This window comes from Monodon monoceros, unplaced genomic scaffold (genome assembly GCF_005190385.1).
Source record: "Monodon monoceros isolate NGI ecotype Baffin Bay Population unplaced genomic scaffold, NGI_Narwhal_1 Super_Scaffold_10, whole genome shotgun sequence".
NCBI lineage: Eukaryota > Metazoa > Chordata > Mammalia > Artiodactyla > Monodontidae > Monodon > Monodon monoceros.
Window position 1 is genome coordinate 12,733,860 of NW_021703766.1, and position 19,594 is coordinate 12,753,453.

General features: G+C 52.0%; 1 protein-coding gene across 1 annotated transcript in view; it reads left to right on the plus strand.

Annotated features, from left to right (window-relative positions):
• FA2H (fatty acid 2-hydroxylase) overlaps positions 1-19,107 on the plus strand; it is a 51,694-nt gene extending 32,587 nt beyond the window's left edge. Inside the window, 5 exon segments of the mRNA XM_029211349.1 lie at positions 6,581-6,723; positions 7,329-7,435; positions 14,098-14,270; positions 15,616-15,868; positions 17,259-19,107. Coding sequence (XP_029067182.1) covers positions 6,581-6,723; positions 7,329-7,435; positions 14,098-14,270; positions 15,616-15,868; positions 17,259-17,338 — 756 coding nt within the window. The 3' untranslated portion in view covers positions 17,339-19,107.
• Positions 19,108-19,594: the final 487 nt, after the last annotated feature.

Here is a 19,594-nt window from a genome sequence, read left to right on the forward strand (position 1 = left end):
CACACACACACACACACACACACACACACACACACACACACACACACCCTTGGCATCAGGGGCTGCCTGGCAAAGATGTTGATTTTGCCCAGTGAGTTTTATCCTTTCACGACCCTCACATAAGTCACTGAGAACCTGGGCAAGTAACACCTGGATCGGAACCAGCGCCTCTCGGGCAGCCGACCCTGGGACAGGGCCGACCTCGACACCATGGGTGCTGGCTTCCTCCCCAGGACTCTGCCCCCCAGTCACCTGGGGCCCCCTTGAGCCTCCCTTCTCCCTTTGGCCCACCCCACAGTAGGGGTATGGAGGGTCTGGCTGCAGAGGGATCCACAGGGGGTCCCCAGGATTGTCCTCCTGGCACAGAGCCTCTCAAGTTTCCTCCCTGCTCATCCCCTTGCCCGGAGGTCTGGGCCCCTCTTCTAAAGAGCTCAGCTATGCTCAAAAAATACCCCTCGGGGAGACACCAGGCAGGCTGGCTGGGGGGCAGGAGGTGCCACTGGGTGACCACAGGCAGTTGCGGCCTGTTTCTCCATCAAGAAGGAGGAAATTATTCCTGCCCTGTATTGTGTGAGGTATCGGAAAGTGAGCTGCCAGTGAAAGACCACCCCGCCTGGCCTTGGGCTGGGCACCCGGGGCAGGACTGCAGTGGTACTGGCTTTCTGCACAGCATGCCATCCTTCCTCTCTCCCTGGGCCTCGGCCCATTCGACCCCCCGCTCCCTGTCACTCTCATCCCCTGGACCTTCGCAGCGGGGAGCATGAGGTCACCTCCTCTGGGTACGGGAAGGTTATAGGGCACGGGCAGGGGAGGCAGAACACGCCCCTGTGGACTTGAGCTTGTCCAGCTGGGAGCCCCCAGTTAGACCTCAGGGCATAGGCCTGCACTCAGCCCTGCAAGGCCACCAAGAGCCGCTGCACTAGACACCCCTGCTGGATCCCTCACAGACTCTGTGCCAGAGAACCCACTGCTGTGGGGGTCCTGAGCCAGCTGAGAGCGGGCCTCCTGGCCTTGTGGTTAGGACCTCGGGCTCCGGAGCTGGGCGGCTGAGGTGCAGCATATGTAGCTGAGCATCTAGCCTAAGTCTCCTCACCTGTCAAATGAGCTCATCAGAGGCCCCAACTCTCAAAATTCTAGCTTCCAAGAATATTGGACCTGAAGTCTGAGCCCAGGGGCCTGTTACAAGGATGCAGAAACAATGGTTGGAATTCTCGTCCTTCCCGGGCACCGTCCCCCGCCCCGCCCCCGCTCCTGCTGGTTGGAAGCCCCTCCCCCACCTCCCTGGCCCAGAAAGCTGCCCTAGAGCTGTGAGCTCTGGGGTTTGGGTACACATTTCTTTCAACAATCGCCTCAGCTCACAGCTGCGATGGTGGGAGGAGCTGCTGACAGAGAGCAGCTGCCCCCTCTCCCCACATTTGTCCCTCGCCCTGTCTGGGGATGAGCAGATTCCCACTCCTGAGCTGGGGCTGCCCCTGGAAAGAGTTATGTGCCACCTGGCCCCTGTGCTGCCCAGGAGGAGGGGCCTCTGGAGAATGGGTGGGGTGAGAAAAGAGGCCCCCTCCCCACCCTGGCAGCGCCCTTCCACCCACCCTCTGGGCAGCAGGCTGCCAATCCCCACCCCCACCCCCGCCCCCGGCCCTGCTGCAGCTGCATTCCTGGCATAGCCCGGGGAGACTCCCTCCCCTCCCCTCCCGTTAGGGCAGGGACAGAGCTGCATGGGGGAGGGGAATGGGACACCAGGTGCTTGGGCCAAACTCACCCCGACTTATACGACTTACACGTGTGCTCCCTGGGACTTGGCCTGTTGCTCTGGGTCTTTGAGTTCACTCAAGCCCGCCCCCCCCCCACCCTCAACAAGTGCACTCAAGAACAGTTTCTGGACATATCCTCACCCTCATCCATGCAGTCTGGCTTTAGCTGGGTGACCTTGAGTGAATCACTTGCCCTCTCTGCGCATCAGGTTCCACAGCTGTAAAATGAGGATTTGCTATCGTGAGGGTAGCAACGGAAACCCCCAGATGCCTGGGAACTGGAGGCGTGATCAGTGGGCTGTTCCCCCCTCCTTCCCCCACCCAGCCTCCTTCCGAGGCCCGCAGACCTTTGCTGACGCCTTCCCTGTCTCCCCTGAGCCTTAGGAAGTAGGGGTGGGAGAGGGCCAGGAGCAGGCACCAGCTCTGGAGGAAGAGAGCCGTTTATGTGGGAGGGTTAAGGGGCCAAGCGGTCCCGGCCAGGTAGAGTAGGAAGTGAAATTTATCCTGAGTCCCTTCCCATCTCATTGGATCCGAGCCATCATCTCTTGCCATCCCCCCTTCTCAGCCAGTTGCCATGCTGGAAATGACCAGCAAGCGAGAGGTGTTGAATTAGCACCCACCTGAGACTTTCTCATCAGTGAGCACGACTGGAAGAGAATTGAGAAGAGACACCCTGTATGTGCATGTATTGTCTGAACCAGGGTGGAGCCCATGGTGAATGTCCCAGCTCCTGGGAGATTGTGTGGAGGATGTTACGAGCTTGGGGGAGGCGGGAAGGGAGGCTCCTACTACAGGACCAACCAGCCCTATCTGAAGAGTCACCTGACCCCTCCTGGCCTCAGTGTCCTCCTTCTCAAAGTGGGGAGGAAGTCAGCCAAGCTGCATTTCTACACTTAATGTGGAAGGGTAGCTTTACTGCCCCTGGCGTAGCAGCACTGCCAGCGGGGAGAGTGCAGGTGTCAGCCTTTGAGGACTGAGGGGGATGTTTGCAGACAGGAAAGTGAGCTTCTTGGGATTCCTCCGCCGTGGTCCTTCATCCCCCAGGGTGAAGTGGCCCTTCCTGGGCACCAATGAGGGCTACCTTGCAGAAATGCATGGAGGGCTAGACACAGAGCCCAGGTTCCAGGCCCTCCAAGGCCAGCCAGCAGGTCAGAGGACCCTTGGGACCAACTCAAGACAGCAAGTCTGCCCTTTGTACAGTGGCCAGTGCCCACTGGTCTAGCCAGGGAGGAGCCCAAGTCATGTCCAAAGATCCAGTGGGCAACAGGCCATCAAATGAGAGACGCTTGTGTCTGGGAGGAGAGGCTGGCTCTGTTTCCATCATGCCTGTAAACAAGCAGCTCTCAGGCCATCTGACTCCAGCTTCTCCATACATTCTCTGTCCGTCTGTTCTGTTCCCTTCGCAACAGGGTATTAGATTCAGGCTGGAATCCCTGCTTGGTGCTAGACCTAGACGTTTCCTCCTGGGTCTCAACTGAATCAAGCTTATGAATCCCGTGCTGTTTTCTGTTCGCTTTACAAAATAAGGGCAAAACGGATCAACAGAAAAAATTTTCCCAAACCACTGCTTGGCTGACAGAGAGGCCTGCCTGTTCACATACCTGTGCCGCAGCTGGAAACGTTCCTTGTCTAAGGTAGCTGAGTCTGAATTAAGTGTCGTGTGTAACATGCAAAAGTGGAACACGTAAAAACCAGGGCTTTCACTTGAGATAGATGGTGATAAGCTATGGATGCATATTATCATCCTTTGAACAGCAACTAAGAAATATACAAAAAGGCATAGCTAAAATGCCAACAGAGCAGATAATATAGAATATTTTAAATTCTTGATCAACACAAACAAGTCAAGAAGGGAAGAACAGAGGAGACAAACAGAAAGCAAATAGCAAGACAACATTAAATGTAAATGGACTGAATACTCCAATTAAAAGGCAGAGAGTGACTAGATCGAAAAGCAAGACCCAACTATACACTGTCTGCAAGAGATGCACTTTAAATTTAAAGGCGTGTGCAAGGTGAAATTAAAAGGGTGGGGAAAGAAAGACCATGCAAACACCAAGTATAAGGAAGCCTTGCTAAAATCAGACAAAGTGGACTTCAGGACAAGGAGTGTTACCAGGGACTATTTCCCAATAATAAAGGGGCCAATTCATCAAAAATGTCTTAACTGGACAGCCTTGGGCAAGTTACTCACCTTCAATTTCCTCATCTGCAAACGACAACAATAAAAGTACCCACCTAGTTATGGGTACAGTGAGGATCACAGGATTTAACTCACGTCAGGTGTTTAGAAACATGCTTGGCACATAACCAGTGCTCTGTGACTGTTAGCCCTCAGTTCCTGACACCACGTCCCTGTCACCCGCAGTGGCCGCCAAATGCCCTGCATTGGACGTTCATTGACACCCACTGAGTACCAGACACTGGGCACATGGCGCCCTCTCTCCTATTGTGGGTGGTGGGTCCAGGCACACCCGGCTTTACAGACGAGAGAGCCGAGAGGCTCTGAGAGGTAAAGGCACTTGCCCAGGATCCCACAGCTGATAAAAGGCAGAGTCAGGCTTGGAAGGTGGTCACCTGACTCCAAGGTCATTTTTCTTTACTGATTTTGGTCTAGATTAATCTTCAATACACCGACTCATCAGAAATCTTCAAGGGCTTCCCATTGTCTTCAAGGGCTTCTGCAGCCTCCAAACTTTTTTGACCTTGCATCCCTATTAACTAAAACGTTTTGAGCACATTCTCCATTATATGTCCATTTAAATTATCTACAAATTATTTGTGCGAGCTAATGTACTCTTGTATTATGTACATTAGAAAACATTCAAATATGGTTTATATATGAAAGAAATATATCAAAAAGAGTCTCTAATATTTTCTCCTCACCTCTGGGGATCAGCCTATGAGTATCCCTGGGGTACACATACATCCCTACCTTGGAGACAGCCAGCCTGGAAGATGAAGTGACAACTCCTGGGCCTGATACTGGGTGTTCTGTCATCTAAAGCCCTCAGAAGATCTCTTTCTACTGCCCCACAGACCAATGTCAAGGAATCAAATGGGCCACAATCATTCTCAACTCCACATCTATGCCCATACTCTCTCCCCACCTCCTTTCCCTTCTCCCCCTTCCCAAGTATTCCATATTGTATGAGCTCAACCCAAATCCTAGGTTCTGTGGCAAAGCCCTCCTCTCCTACCCTAGACCCGGGCATTTGTACCAATCATTCTGCCTCCCAACCTCAGCCTGCCTGTATCACCATTAAGTTTTCTTGCCTGGCATGTCTCACCTTGCTGAGTACTTTATGTGGGTACCATTATTATTACTTCCATTTCATAGCTAGGTAAACTGGGGCTCAGAGAGGTCAAGTAATTTCCCCAAGGTCACACAGTAAGTGATAGAGCCTGTCTCTAGAGTCTGAACTGTGCTTCAGCACTAAGCTATGTGAAGCAAAGATGGTCTCTTACATTGTTGTTTATTCTTCCCAGCAACTAACATAGAAATATAGATATATGTCAAGCAAAGTGCTGAACGAATGATTGTTTGAATGGGTGAATGAATGAATTACACAGGCCACCACTAAGAAGAAAGCCCTTGGGCTTCTCTGGTGGGGCAGTGGTTAAGAATCCACCTGCCAGTGCAGGAGACACGGATTCGAGCCCTGGTCCGGGATGATCCCACATGCCACAGAGCAACTGAGCCTGTGCGCCACACCTACTGAGCCTGTGCTCTAGAGCCCGCATGCCACAACTGCTGAGCCCGTGTGCCACAACTACTGAAGCCCACGTGCCTAGAGCCCATGCTCTGCAACAAGAGAAGCCACCGCAATGAGAAGCCCATGCACCACAATGAAGAGTAGCCCCTCCTCGCAGCAACTAGAGAAAGCCTGCACACAGCAACAAAGACCCAATGCAGCCAAAAATAAATAAATAAAAATACATAAATAAATTAAAGGAAAAAAAAAGAATCTGCCTGCCAATGCAGGGAACATGGGTTCGATCTGAGAAGATCCCACATGCCTCGAGGCAACTAAGCCCATGCGCCACCAACTACTGAGTGCACGCTCTAGAGCCTGTGAGCTGCAACCACTGAGCCCACACACCACAACTACTGAAGCCCTCGTGCTCTGGGGCCTGCGTGCTGCAACTACTGAAGCCCGTGCCCCTAGAGCCTGTGCTCCACAACAAGAGAAGCCACTGCAATGAGAAGCCCACACACTGCAATGAAGAATAGCTCCCCCCCCAAAAAAAAAGAATAGCTCCCACTCACCGCAACTAGAGAAAAGCCTGTGCACATCAACGAAGACCCAGTGCAGCCGCAAAAAAAAAGAAGAAAGCCCTTGTTGGAGGAGAAAGGGCCTACTTGATTCCTAGTACAGAATGTATTGGCTCCTATACCTAAAGAATCCTGGTTAAGACTTCAAGCTTCATGCATGGCTGAATCTAGGCACTCAGATGTCATCACCAGGATTCAGTATCTCCAGCTCTGGGCTTGGGCATCCTCTGTGTTGACTTCATCCTCAGGCAGCCTTCACTGGCAACTCCAGGGTCATGCCCTGCCAACCTAGCAATCCCGGCAAGAGGAGAGGGTTGTCCGATGGCTCATGGCACCAGCCTAGGCCATGGGCCTATCCTGGATCCCATTTCTGTGGCCCTCAGGTTGGGATGAACAGTTAGTCCCCAAGCACTGGAGCAGGAGGGTTGGTAGCTCCATACAGACCACATAAGCTGAGGTGGGGCTGGGGAGTAGGATGCTGTAACCAGGAGATGGGAGAACGAATGTGCACAGGTGTGAATTTCAAGTGTCCACTTGACTTTATCTCTTGCAGGACCTGGTAGACTGGCAGAAGCCCCTACTGTGGCAGGTAGGCCACTTGGGAGAGAAGTATGATGAGTGGGTCCACCAGCCAGTGACCAGGCCCATCCGCCTCTTCCACTCAGATCTTGTCGAGGCCCTCAGCAAGACTGTCTGGTGAGCCCTGCTCTCGGACCATGGTGGGCTATCCCTCTCTCCTGATGGTGCCAGTCAGATGCAAAGGGGAAGGGTCAAATGGATCCCTCCCTGGAGCCCAGAGCTATACTGTAAGCTCTTGGCAATAGTGGAACATGCCATAGGCATAATCCATTCGTATGCATGATTTTGTCCACTGAGTGACAATCCAACATGTAGCCAGAAACCACTTTGAATGTCACTTCTGTTCTATTCCAGACTCCTGTGAGGGGTTTCTAGCCTTCCCTGACCATGGCAGACTATTTTGCCTGCAATTAGCCCCTCTGCCACAAGAGGTCAGCACCTATCTAGCTGCACTGTTAGCCAGAAGGACTTTTTTTTTTTTTTTTCCTGCCAGTAATTCATCTCAGAGACTGAGACAGACTCACAGCTTCTCTCTTCTTTTCTCCTCCTCCCCTCCCCATCCCCCACATCAGTGTCCCCTGGACCACAGGTCTCCATATGCTTTGTGCACATGCTTTGGTATCATCTCATCCCCTTCTAGTTGAGAGGTGTGTCTCTAGGGAAGTTGGACCCTCTCGAGCTTCTGTGCATGTATATCTCTCACCCTGATGACCTTCCTGCAGGTACAGCGTCCCTATCATCTGGGTTCCCCTGATGCTGTATCTCAGTTGGTCCTACTACCGAACCCTTGCCCAGGGCAACGTCCGGCTCTTCACGTCCTTCACCACAGGTAATGTTGGGTCCTTCCTCAACTGCTCCCATGGCTCCTGAAGGCTGGAGACCTTGGTGCTCTCCCTGGTCCTGAGTTTCTGAGAACATAGAACCCTAAACCATATCACAAAGATTTTAAAATGAGGTCTATCTGTAGAAATATTCTTCCAAAAGAAATGTCAGACCTCCCCACCCTCCACAAAATGAGTTTTAAAAAACAACCAGCCACACATTAGCAGACACTAAATGAAATCATTTCATCAAGTGGTGTAACAATAAAGACGGGGGTTTCTCACTGAGTCTAAGAATAGAAAAAGTGTGACCTGGGATTGTTCGTCAGGAAACTAAATGAAGTCATTTCACCAGGTGGCACAGCAGGGAGCTGAACTTGGAATGGTTCACGAACAGAACACAGATTAGAGCCTGGGAGAGAAGGATCCCAGAGTGTCCTGGAATGTCCCCCAGGGCAAAGGCCCGGCGGCAGAAGCCCTGACTCAGAGTAGCAACCCACTAACCTCTACTGAGCACTTATCACATGCCTGGTGCTTTCCAGGGACCATCTCATTTAACCCTCCCAACAGCCCCACAAGAAAGGTACACCCCTTTAGAGATAAGGAAATGGAACCTCAGGAAGTCAAGTGAGCAATTCAGGGTCACGTGGCTGGGATGTAGATGCTAGGTGCCACCCAGGTGGGCAGGGGACAGAGAGAAGGGCTGACATGGGGTGACTTCCAAAGAGCCTGCGAGGCTGAGTCTCTCAGGGCAGCCACAGGTTTGGGCCTCTTCTGCCAGCCTGCCTCCCAAGTTCATCACCTACCTTTGGTCTCCAGGTAATCTGTCACCTGCCCAGGTAATCTGTCCGTCCTGGCAGAACCTGCCTTGGGGAAGTGCTTGCCCATGGCAAATGGCTCAGACAGAGGCCGGGTAGGGGGACAGGTGGGAGAGGGGTGCTGGGAATAGCTCAGGTGGGCTTTCCTCTCCTGATCACATGTCATGTTCCCAACTGTGAGCCTCTGAACCCCTGTCGCTGCCAGACAGAGGCTCCTTCTCTCCACACTCCGAGGCTGTCTCCTGCCCGCCTCCCCCAGGAGCAGAAGTTGAGGGCTGAATGGTTTAGATGAGAGGGGCCACAGCCACAGCACCTGGAGCCCCAGTTTTCCCACCTGGTCCAGGATGGGGAGGTGCTGAGCCAGCTGCAGGAAGTCCCCCAGAGCCCAGGCTGCTCCCGGTCCCCAAGGGTTAATGTGTGCACCCCTCGAGCCAACGTTACCCTTTTCTGCCCACGCTGAATAGCTCAGGCACAGCACAGGGCTTGTTGCTGAGACGTCCTGCTCACTGAATCACCCACTGTCTGCCGGGCGCGCCCCTAACAATCACCAACAGTGGCAGGGCCGCCAGGGCTGGGGCCAGAGGGGGAATGGGATGCCAGAGCTTTGGCCCAGGTCCCTTTGCAGGATTCCTCCAGAGATGCCACTCGGTACCAGCTCCGGCCTGATGGGCTGACGGGGGTGATGCTGGGGTGAGGGGGCGGGCGGAGACTTGACCTATAGGAGGGGACTTTTCTGCGAGGCAGGGAGGGTGATTCGATGGCTTCATCAGAACCACGGGCCTCTGCAGAGAGCTGAAATGTGCTGTCTAATAAAGGTCTAGTGTAGGGGGTTAATGGGGCTGTGACCATGATGCCAGCGATGGTGGCATGAGAGCCGCACACGCCTCCCTCACCTGCAGCTCATCAGGCAAGGCACAGGCCACAGGCAGAAAAAAATAAAGCCACAAAGCAAGGCGAGTGGAAACTCAGCAGGGTCCCAGCACAGCTGCTGGACAAAGGGTGCACTGGAGTAAATGCAGGAGACTCAGGGTGCCAAGGAACAGTGGAAGCTGCATGGAGACACCAGTGCAAGGCTGAAATTCCTAGGTGCATGTGTGAAAATGCTTTGGAAAGTAGAGGGCTTCTGCACATCCAGGCTGGCCCCCAGCGCAGTTCCTGGAGGCACGTTAGAGTGAGTGCAGAGCAGCGTCCTAGGCAAGGATTCAGGCCTCCATGCAATTGTGGTGGGAGCCCCAGCAAAGGTCAAGACCAAAGTCTGTGGCCAGGGAATGCTTCTGTATGTCCAGTCCTTTCCCTGCTGACAAGAGAGCTACACAGCGAGGAAGGGCTCCTGCACTCTGGGGCGGGGGAGCTGGGAAACTCCTTCTCCCCCAACCAGGGACCCTCCAGAGCCCTGCAAGGAGAACTGAGAGAACACAGCACAAGGAGGACTGTGTGGAACTTAGATGTACTTTGACTCATTATATTTAAAAATTATAGTAGCTTCTTGTTATATACGAGGCATATTATATTATTATGATAAGTATTAATATACAGTATATTATTCTTATATATAAGATATATATTTATCACATAATCAGGTGTTATATTCCCTCTGTCTTAGCAACAGCCCTTCACAAGTGGTAGGATATTTTACTGTTGAGAAAACACGTAGATGGTACAGAGCCGGGATCTGAACCCCGGTCTGCAAATCCAAAGCCCAGGCTCCCTGCACTTCACCAGAGTGTCCTGAAAGACCTCAGAGGTGTCCAGCCTTCCCTCGAAGTGGGACCTGGCCAACCAGAGCAGCCCAGCCAGGGCTGGATGGCTACTGACAGGGAGTGCTGTCAGGCATGTGTCTCATGCCAGATGTGGACACAGCAGGCCCCACTGATGAGAAATGTCAGACCAGCTCAACGCCTGATTTCAGAAAGATTGGCTGGGTCCTTTGGGGATTGAACCTTAGCTGCGTTGTGTTACTTTCCAGGCAAGGTGTGAAAAATCCTTCCTTAGCTTAGAGACTCATTTGGAACCGTCTATCAGAACGGCCCTGGGCCTGATATCTGGTCCACAGAGCAGGAAAGTCACCTCTCCTCCTCATCTTCCTGGGCTCTCTCCTTACTCCCTAGTTCCCTGTGGTCATTCACACTGGGCACAGTCCTTCAGAAGTGCTTTCTTAAACAGAACCAGAGGCTGCCCCTGTTCTGCCCTTAGAGCAGTACGGGTCAAATCTCATCTTTGTCTAGCCCTCCAGAGAGACTTGGGCTGGCCCACGAATCTCCCACGAGTGTCTGAGCACCTGCTGTGTTAAGCACAGGAGATACAGAACAAAATACCCACTCTGCCCATAAAATGCTCACAACCTGGTGGGGACAAGTGAGTAAAACGGCAGCCATAGCTCAACATGATGAAGGATGATGTGGCAGGCCTCAAACCCGGCCCAGGTCGGGGCAAAGGGTGTCTGCAGAGGCTTCTCACAGGAGGAGACACGTGGGGTAAGGAGGGGAGGGAGGGAATTCCAGCAAAGGAAAAGATATGTGTGTGTGGGGAACGCGGGCATCTCAGGAGCCACAGGTGTTCGGTTTGGCCCCCGTACAGGGTGATGGGGCAATGAGGCAGGGATGTGTCTGGCAGGGCTGGGTCTCAAGGGAGCTCGAGTGCCAGGCTAGGGGTTTGGACTTTACCTAAAGAGAACGAGGCACCACAGGAGGGTTTTAACAGCATGTAGGGGCAGAGAGTTGGAGTAGGAAGCTGATGCAGCCGCCGGGTGATGAGGTAGTGGGAGCGTCAGAGCAGTGAACTGACCCAAGAGATTCTTTTTTAAATTGAGCTGAGATACATATAACATAAAATGAACCATTCTGAAGAGAACAATTCAGTGGCATTTAGTACGTTCACAGTGTTGTACCACCACCACTTTTGTCTAGTTCCAGAAGGTTTTCATCACCCCAAAAGGAAACCCCACCCCCACTGAGCTTCTGCTCCCCATTCTCCCCTCGTCCAGCCCCTGGCAACCACCAGTCTACTTCTGTCTCTCTACATTTGCCTATTCTGGACATGCCATATAAATAGACTCCTATAGTATGTGGTCTTTTGTGTCTGGCTTTTTTTTTACTTTGCCAGAAGATATTAAGGAGAGGCAGCTGACAGAGCTTGGTGACAGGTTGGACACGGGAGACAGGAATAAGTTGAGCCTTAGGTAATGTGTGGAAGTCATTAACCCCTGCACTGAGGTGCAGCCTGGGGTGACAGGTTGGGCAGGAAGGAAGAAGAAGATGATTGGCTTCATTTGGAAGCTGCTGACCTTGGAGGCGGGGCTGTGGACAGCTGCATGGAGATGCCCAGTAGCAAGTGGCCGTCCGGGGCTGAGCTGGAGGCATAGATCTGGGGCTTGTCAGCAGGCAGGTGCGGCTGACATCCTAGATCAAACAGAGAGCATATAAGAGGGGAGGGTCAAGGTTTTGACCCTGGGGACAGAGGCAGTTTCCACGATGGAGCCTGACAAAGGGCATCTAGAGAAGAGGAGAAAAGCCAAGTATCCCAGCAGGCAGGGAGTGGAGCTGTGTGTTCAAACCTTGTTGGTTCCAGTTCCTTTGAGGATCTGAAAATTTGTGGACTCAACCCCCAGAAAGATGCACACAGATGCGTCGTTTGGGATACCATGTCAGCAGGTTCGCTCTGAAATCCGACCAAGGACTCTGGGTATTCATAAACCTCAGGATGGGAACTTACGGGGTTACAGATTCAAAAATAGAGTGGTCGGGCTTCCCTGGTGGCGCAGTGGTTGGGAGTCCGCCTGCCGATGCAGGGGACACAGGTTCGTGCCCCGGTCCGGGAAGATCCCATATGCCACGGAACGACTGGGCCCGTGAGCCATGGCCGCTGAGCCTGCGCGTCCGGAGCCTGTGCTCCGCAACGGGAGAGGCCACAACAGTGAGAGGCCCGCGTACAGCAAAAAAAAAAAAAAAAAAAAAAAAAAAAGAGAATGGCTAGCTTTAGAAAACAGTTTGGTAGTTTCCCCAAAAGTTAAACATAGTTGCAGTAGGTGCCAGCAATTCCACTCCTAGGCATGTACCCAAGACAACTGAAAACATACGTCCGCACAAAAAATCGCACATGAATGTTCATAGCAGCATTATTCACAATAGCCAAAAAGTAGAAACAACCCAGCTGTCCATCAACTGAGGAGTGGATAAACAAATGTGGTGCATCCATATTAATAAGGAATATTATTCAGCCTTAAAAAGGAATGAAGTTCTGATACATGCTACAACGTGGATGAACCTTGAAAATATTGTAAGTAAAAGAAGCCAGTCACAAAAGACCACATACTGTATGAGTCCATTGATACGAAATATACGGAGTAGGCAGATGCAATAGACAGAAAGTAGATTAGGGGATTCCTGGCTCTGGGAAATGGCAAGGGTTGGAGGAAATGAGTAGTGACTGCTAATGGGTAATGGGTTTCTTTCTGGGGTGATAGAAATGTTCTAAAATTGTGATGGTTGTACAACTCTGAGTATACTAAAAACCATTGAACTGTACACTTGAAATGGGTGAATTGTAAGATATGTGAGTTATATTTCAATAATGCTGCTCCTTTTTAAAAGAGAGAGCCAGTATAGCCAAAGCAATAGCTTGTGGAGAAAAGAAGTAGAGCTAAGAGGGTGAGCATAGACATGAAGAAAACTGTGACAAGAGCTGAAGTGTCGGTGAAGTCGAAGAATGGATGAAGTAGAGAAAAGAAACGAGAGCCGGAAGGACTGCGGGCTGTCCTCCGAGGGCTGGGCATGGGGAACCTCACACTTCATGATAATTACATCTCTCCAGTCTTCTGTTCTCTGGGTTAATCATCTCCAGGTTTTTCGCATCTTCCTCATGTGCTATGATTTGAAGTATTGTCCATGAACCCATCTCTCCTTGGGTTTTCCTGGCCCTCCTGGCCCCCCAGTCCCTGGTGGTTAACATCTTCCACCAATAGCCCCCCAGCTCTGCTGGCTTCATCAGAATCGCCCCTCCCTCTCCTCCATGCTGCTGGGGCAAGGTCACTTTTTCCTTGTCCGTTCAGTCTTCTATAACAAAACATCACAGACTGGGTGGCTTGTAAACAACAGAAATGAATTGCTCACGATTCTGGAGGCTGGAAGTCCCAGATCAGGATGTCAGCATGGTCAGGTGAAGGCCCTCTTCTAGGTCAAAGACTCATTGTATCCTCACACGGCAGAAAGGGGAAGAGTTCTCTCGAGCCTCTTTTATAAGGGAATTAGTCCTATTCACCCATGACCTAATCACCTCCCATCACCTTGGGGGTTAGGTTTCAACATATGAATTTGAGGGAACATGTTCTGACCATAGCACCAGGTAAAGGTCCAGTGCTGGCCATAGCTGTTCCTCTTACAGTCGCTTTAAGGAAGATCTCAGATGTCTAGCCAAATCTTACTCCAATACCAAAGCCAGACAAAGACACCACAAGAAAGAAAACTACAAACTAATATCACTGACGAATATAGATGCAACAGTCCTCAACGAAACACTAGAAAACCGAATCCTAGAACATATTAAAGGATTATACACCACCACCAAATAGGATTTATTCCAGAATGCAAGGGTGGTTCAACATCGGAAATCCATGTAATACCCCACGTCAATAGTCCTCTGGGAGGACTCCTCCTAAGCTCAACATAGATCGTCACAGCCTCCTTCCCATTTTGATTCAAAGGCCTTAATAGTGGGGCTGGGCCCCATAGCTGCTGGGCAAAGGGCAGCAGCTCCTAAGGTGACGGAGCCTTGAGACAGGACCTCTGGAGCTACCAGGCACGGCTGTGCCCTGGGGCTGTCTGCCCTGACCTTGCCTCTCTCCTGCCCCTCTGCAGAGTATTCGGTAGCCATGCCTGAGTCCACGTTCCCGGGCCTCTTCATGCTGGGGCTGCTCCTCTGGAGCCTAGTAGAGTACCTCATCCACCGCTTCCTGTTCCACATGAAGCCCCCCAACGACAGCTATTACCTCATCATGCTGCACTTCATCATGCACGGCCAGCACCACAAGGTGAGCAGGGCAGGCTGTCACCTGGGTCCCACCCATGGGAGCTGCCCATCTTGGTGGGAGTCAGGTTGAGAGCGAGGGGAAATGTGACTGGGTGTGACTGGGTCCTAACCTGCACCGGGCGTGGACAGAGTGAGCATGTGTGTCCAACTTTAGTCCTCACAACAACTTCATTCCTTCATTTATTCATTCATTCAGTAAATGCTCACTTAAGTGCTCACTATGTGCCGGGCACTGTTCTAGACACCATTGAACAAAACAGTCAAGAATCACTGCCCTTGTGGAGCTTCATTCTGAAGATGGTGCTACAGTTCTCCCCATTCCACAGACTGGCAGACTGAGGCTTGGGGAAATGAACTAAGGAATTCACCCAAGGTCACACCTGGATGTTGTCCCCTGTGGAATCCAGAGTCTGTGCTGTCAGCCATCCACCCCCCTGGGGCTCCTCAAGGGCAACATAATGGTCCCAGCAGCTGGGATTGGAAGCCAGGTCTGCCCAGAGGAAGTTGTGTCCCCCTGCTGCTTCTCTGTCCCTGCACCATGCTGTTCTCGGCCTATCCCAGGCTCTCCATCCTCCCCCCTCCCTTCCTTCCTTCTTTGTCCTGGAGCTGGTGTTCTGGCACATGGCCAGCAAGTTCTGCTGCTCCTGGTCAGAGGGGAGGGAGGCCCACATCGGTATATTGCTCTTTCTCTGTCACCTGATTTCTCTCTCTCCTCTTTCAGCCCAGAGAGGGTCTCTCCTCAGAATACTCACACAGTCTCTAAAATCTTACCTGTCTGCCAGGCCCTTGGCTTGTGAAGCTCCGGAGCCAAAGACTAGGTTCTTTTGTTGTCTGGTTCACTGTGACAACACCCCCTTAGAAAAAAGAAGGCCACCTGGGGTGGGGGACCTGCCTGTTAACACCTCCAGCATCGTCTACCATGTGCACCTTCATCACCCTCGGGCCGTGTCCAGGTGCCCCGCCTGGTACTTGGGGTGGGGGGCTGGGCCTCCTCCCCAGCACCGAACAAATTCCAGAGCCACAGGGGCCTCTTCAGCATAAAGAGGGACTCTGCTCTGCGAGCATCCCGCCCACATCACACCCACCCCTGTTTTCTTGTCCGGTTTTCCAGGTCCCATCCTGGCTTGGAAATTGGGGGTGGGACAGACTCTCCAGGGCTTTTAGGCTTGGTGGCCCACCCTCCCCAAAGCCACCGAGGGTGCCAAGCCTACACCCTCCCTGGACTGTCTGGGCTGCTCTGTCCCATCCCCCATGGGAGCACCTCTGGGCCGGCATGCTGTGTGTGACCACAGTCAGGCCCTGGGGCCCCGGGCTGCGTCCTGACACATGAGCCCCTCCATCCACAGGCACCCTTCGACGAGTCCCGCCTGGTCTTCCCCCCTGTGCCAGCCTCTCTGGTGATAGCTTTCTTCTACGTGTTCTTACGGCTCATCCTGCCCGAGGCGGTGGGGGGCACTGTGTTTGCAGGTGGCCTCCTGGGCTACGTCATCTACGACATGATGCACTACTACCTGCACTTCGGCTCCCCGCACAAGGGCTCCTACCTGTACAACCTGAAGGCCCACCACGTCAAGCACCACTTTGCACACCAGCAGTCAGGTGAGGACCTGCCGGTGCCTCCCCACTTCCTCGTTTGTTCATTTCTTATTTGACAACTACCCCCGAGCTTCTAGCCAGAGCCAGGCACGGTTCTGGGGATACACAGTCAGCAAGGCAAGCGTGGCACTCCCATCCTAATCCCTGGTGCAGGGGGCTGTGCAGAGACAGACAAACAAGGAAACCAGTAAATAGCAAAGACCATTTCAGGCAGTGATAAGTGCCACGAAGAAAATGAAGCAAAGTGATGTTAGAGAAACCAGGTCAGCAGGAGAGGGGACCCACACTGTTTAATAATATAGAATATAAGTCACAGATGGGATTTTACATTTTCTAGTAGCCACATTAACAAGTAAAATTAAACCAATGAAGTTAATTTTAATAATATAGTTTATTAAGCCAAATACAACCAAAATATTATCATTTCAACGTGTGATCAATATAAAAATTGTTGGGAATTCCCTGGAGGCCCAGTGGTTAGGACTCAGAGCTTTCAGCCTGAGGACTCAGCCTGCCGTGGGCCCAGGTTTGATCCCTGGTTGGGGAACTGGGATCCCTCAAGCCGTGCGGCGTGGCCAAAAAAAATAAAATTGTTAATGAGAAATTTTACATTCTTTCCTTCTATTAAGTCTTCGATATCCGGTGTGTTATCTTGCACTTACAAGCCCGTGGCCATTCAAGGGCTAAATGTTCATTGGAAATACTTGATCCATATTTAGAGTTTATAAAATTTACAGTCAAAAAAGTAGATTCACATACATGAGTTGCTCCAAGCGTGCCTAAAAGTTCTCCAGTAACTGAATCGAGTATAGCTTTTTACATTGAAATGTAAGTTAATTAAAATTAAATGAAACTGGGAATCTAGTCCCTCCATAGCTCAGGCCACATTTCCAGTGCTCAGAAGTCACATGGGCTAGTGGCTACCCTGCTGGACAGCAGAATGCTAGCTAAAGTGGTCCAGGAAGGTGTCACTGCAGAGACGTCATTAGAGCTGAGACCTGAATTAGGAGAAGCCAGCATCCAACGTCTGGAGAAAGAGCCTCCCAGGAGCAACAGGTGCGAAGCCTTGAAGCAGGAATGAACTTGGCATCTTCAAAGAGAAGGAGGCGGCTGGAGTGTGAGGCAGAGAGAGGAAGAGGCAGGCAGCAGCCAGGCTCTCCCAGGAAGCCAGGCCAGATAAGAAATTTGGGGTTATTCCAACGGTATCCTTGGGAGTCTAGAAACACTGGTACCCTGCTCTTGACTCCTGCCAGAATGGCCCTGAGAGTTGGAAAGGCCATCGGGGACTGATGTTGAAATCTTCCCCACGTGCTAGCCCCAGCTAGGCTCCCTTCCAAGCAGATTGACTCCTTCAAGAATGCCTCATCTTCTGCCCGTTTGTCTCCCTCTCTAGGATTTGGCATCAGCACTAAATTTTGGGATCACTTTTTCCACACCCTTATTCTGGAAGAACCCCACCCGAAGATACAGTGAGAACTCCCAACCCTGTTGTCCTGCCCTCAGCCCCGCTGTGGCCCCTACCCCAGTCCACCCCCATCCAGACACTGCAAAGAAGGTTTACTTGACCAGGCAGTGCGGGCTTTGTCCGGTCCTTGGGCTTGGTGGAGGGTGCTGGGGAAACCCTGAAGCCCGAGGCTAACCCTGAGACTGCCCTCCTGACCCAGCACAGGAGGGTCACGTCCACTTGGTGGCCCAGTGGCCCTCAGGGACTAGCTCTCTCCTGGAGCATCCCAGCCTCTTCACTCACACCCCCGCCCAGTGCCTTAGCCCACAGGACTGCTTCAGGACCCGGCCAGTGGGGACTTTCCTAAGGGGAGTGAAGGCAACTGACCCCTGGGACCAGCTGGTGTCCCACCTGTGTCTTAGCACCCTGGAGCTGCCAGTGTTAACAGTGAAGAGCGGGGTCTGCAGGGCCTTGGCCCTCGTCTTCCCCACCTTCTGTTGCCGGGGAGTGCGTGGTGGCTCAGGCTGTTCTCCTGAGGACTGGAGGACACCGAGGTGGATGAAGCACTGTCCGAAGAGGAGAAAGCAGGAAGCCTCCTACAGGCCCTCCCCAATCCTGGGGCAGCACCTTTGTCCCCTGCCAATGACAAATGCCAGCTGCATCACCAGGTGCCTCGGGCTGTGACACATCCAGCACCCACACGCCTGGCCCTCACCTGTCTGTGCAGGTGGGCCGAGAGTAGCTGTTGCGGGTCTCAAGGCTGGAGGGAGCCCACGCCCCTTTCTTTAGGAAGCACCAGCTGCTCTAGCCATCTCTCTGCCTCCAGAATCACAAAGCTTTTCCCCAAGGGAGGCTAAAGAGACCTCTCCATGGATGGGAGCCCCATCCTGTCCCCAGCCATTCTCGACCTCCACCTGGCGTAAGTGGGCCCCTGCCCGCCTCACTCAGGACCCTTCCAGCCAGTGCCTCCTTAAGCCGAGAAGAAGCCTTGATGCGGTGCCTTATCTCCCAGCCCCTTCCACCCCAGCGGACGAGGTTCCCACCCTTTCTTCCTCATAACCAAAACCCTCGCTGCTCATAAGAGGGTCTTATTTATAAACTATATAAATACCCTTAGTCGGGCCCCAGACCAAGTAGCTGCTCAGATTGCCCTTTCTAATCCTACATGTCGAGCTTATGTAAAAACGTTTTTGTCTTATTTTTGTTCCCTTCTTACCCACAAACCGTTACTACTTGAAACTTTTTAAAAACTCGATGTGTGTAAAGGCTAAAGGGAAGCAGTTTGACCGATCCTGTGATTTGTACTGTTTACTGCGGGGTTATTTAAAGATTTTGGAATAAATATACAAACTACCGTTGTGAAGTAAAGGTGTAAATAAATTGTATATTTTGAAAAATAAACACATTGGAAAAGAAACCAAAAAAGATGAGGTGTTACTTGCTGATGGCGACTCACCAGACTTTGTCGAGGCCAGGGAGGCGCAGAAGGGTTTGGGGAGTGTGGCTGGTTGAGCAGGAAGGAGTATTTATTCGATCGCTGACCAGGTTGTGTAGACTTGCTGGGGTATAGTGATGATAAAAATCAAACCAACCCCTATCTTTTTATTCGATTTTATTACTGTTTGGTTTTTTTTTCGGCCACTGCCTCGGGGCTTGCGGGATCTTAGTTCCCCGACCAGGGATCAAACCCACGCCATTCACAGTGAAATCGCGAGGCCCTAACCACTGGACTACCAGGGAATTCCCTCGTTACTGTTTTTAAATTCTCTGCAGACAGCATCTCTCCCTCACTGCTTATACCTGGAGGTGGGCATAAGTGGGCGTCACTCCCACGAACTGCCTTGGTACACAACAGAGGAGGTGTTTCTTTTGGAATTTATCAGACCACAGCTAAGACTCTAGTTGACTTTTCTAAGGCTCCAGCAACAAATGCCCAATGTAGGAACTAGAACTTCAGGCCAGCTCAGTCTGGGTGAAACAGTTTCCCAGGATATCTTCCCAAGCCACCACATCAGAACCACCTATGGAACCTATCAAACCACACATCCAAGTCCTCAACACTCAGAGTCTCATTCAGTAGGTGCAGCAGAGGTGGGCTCTGCATTCGCCTGCACAAGGATGCAGAGGCAAAAATGAAAGCGGAGGCAAGCTGATGTTGGCGAGACTGTGGCCACATGGAGGGGCCCCTGCTCCTGCTGCCTCTCCCTGCTTGAGAGAGCAGCTCCCAGCCTAAAGGTTAGGGTAACCTGTCTGAGCCAATCCTCCCTCAAGCTCCTGGAATCAGG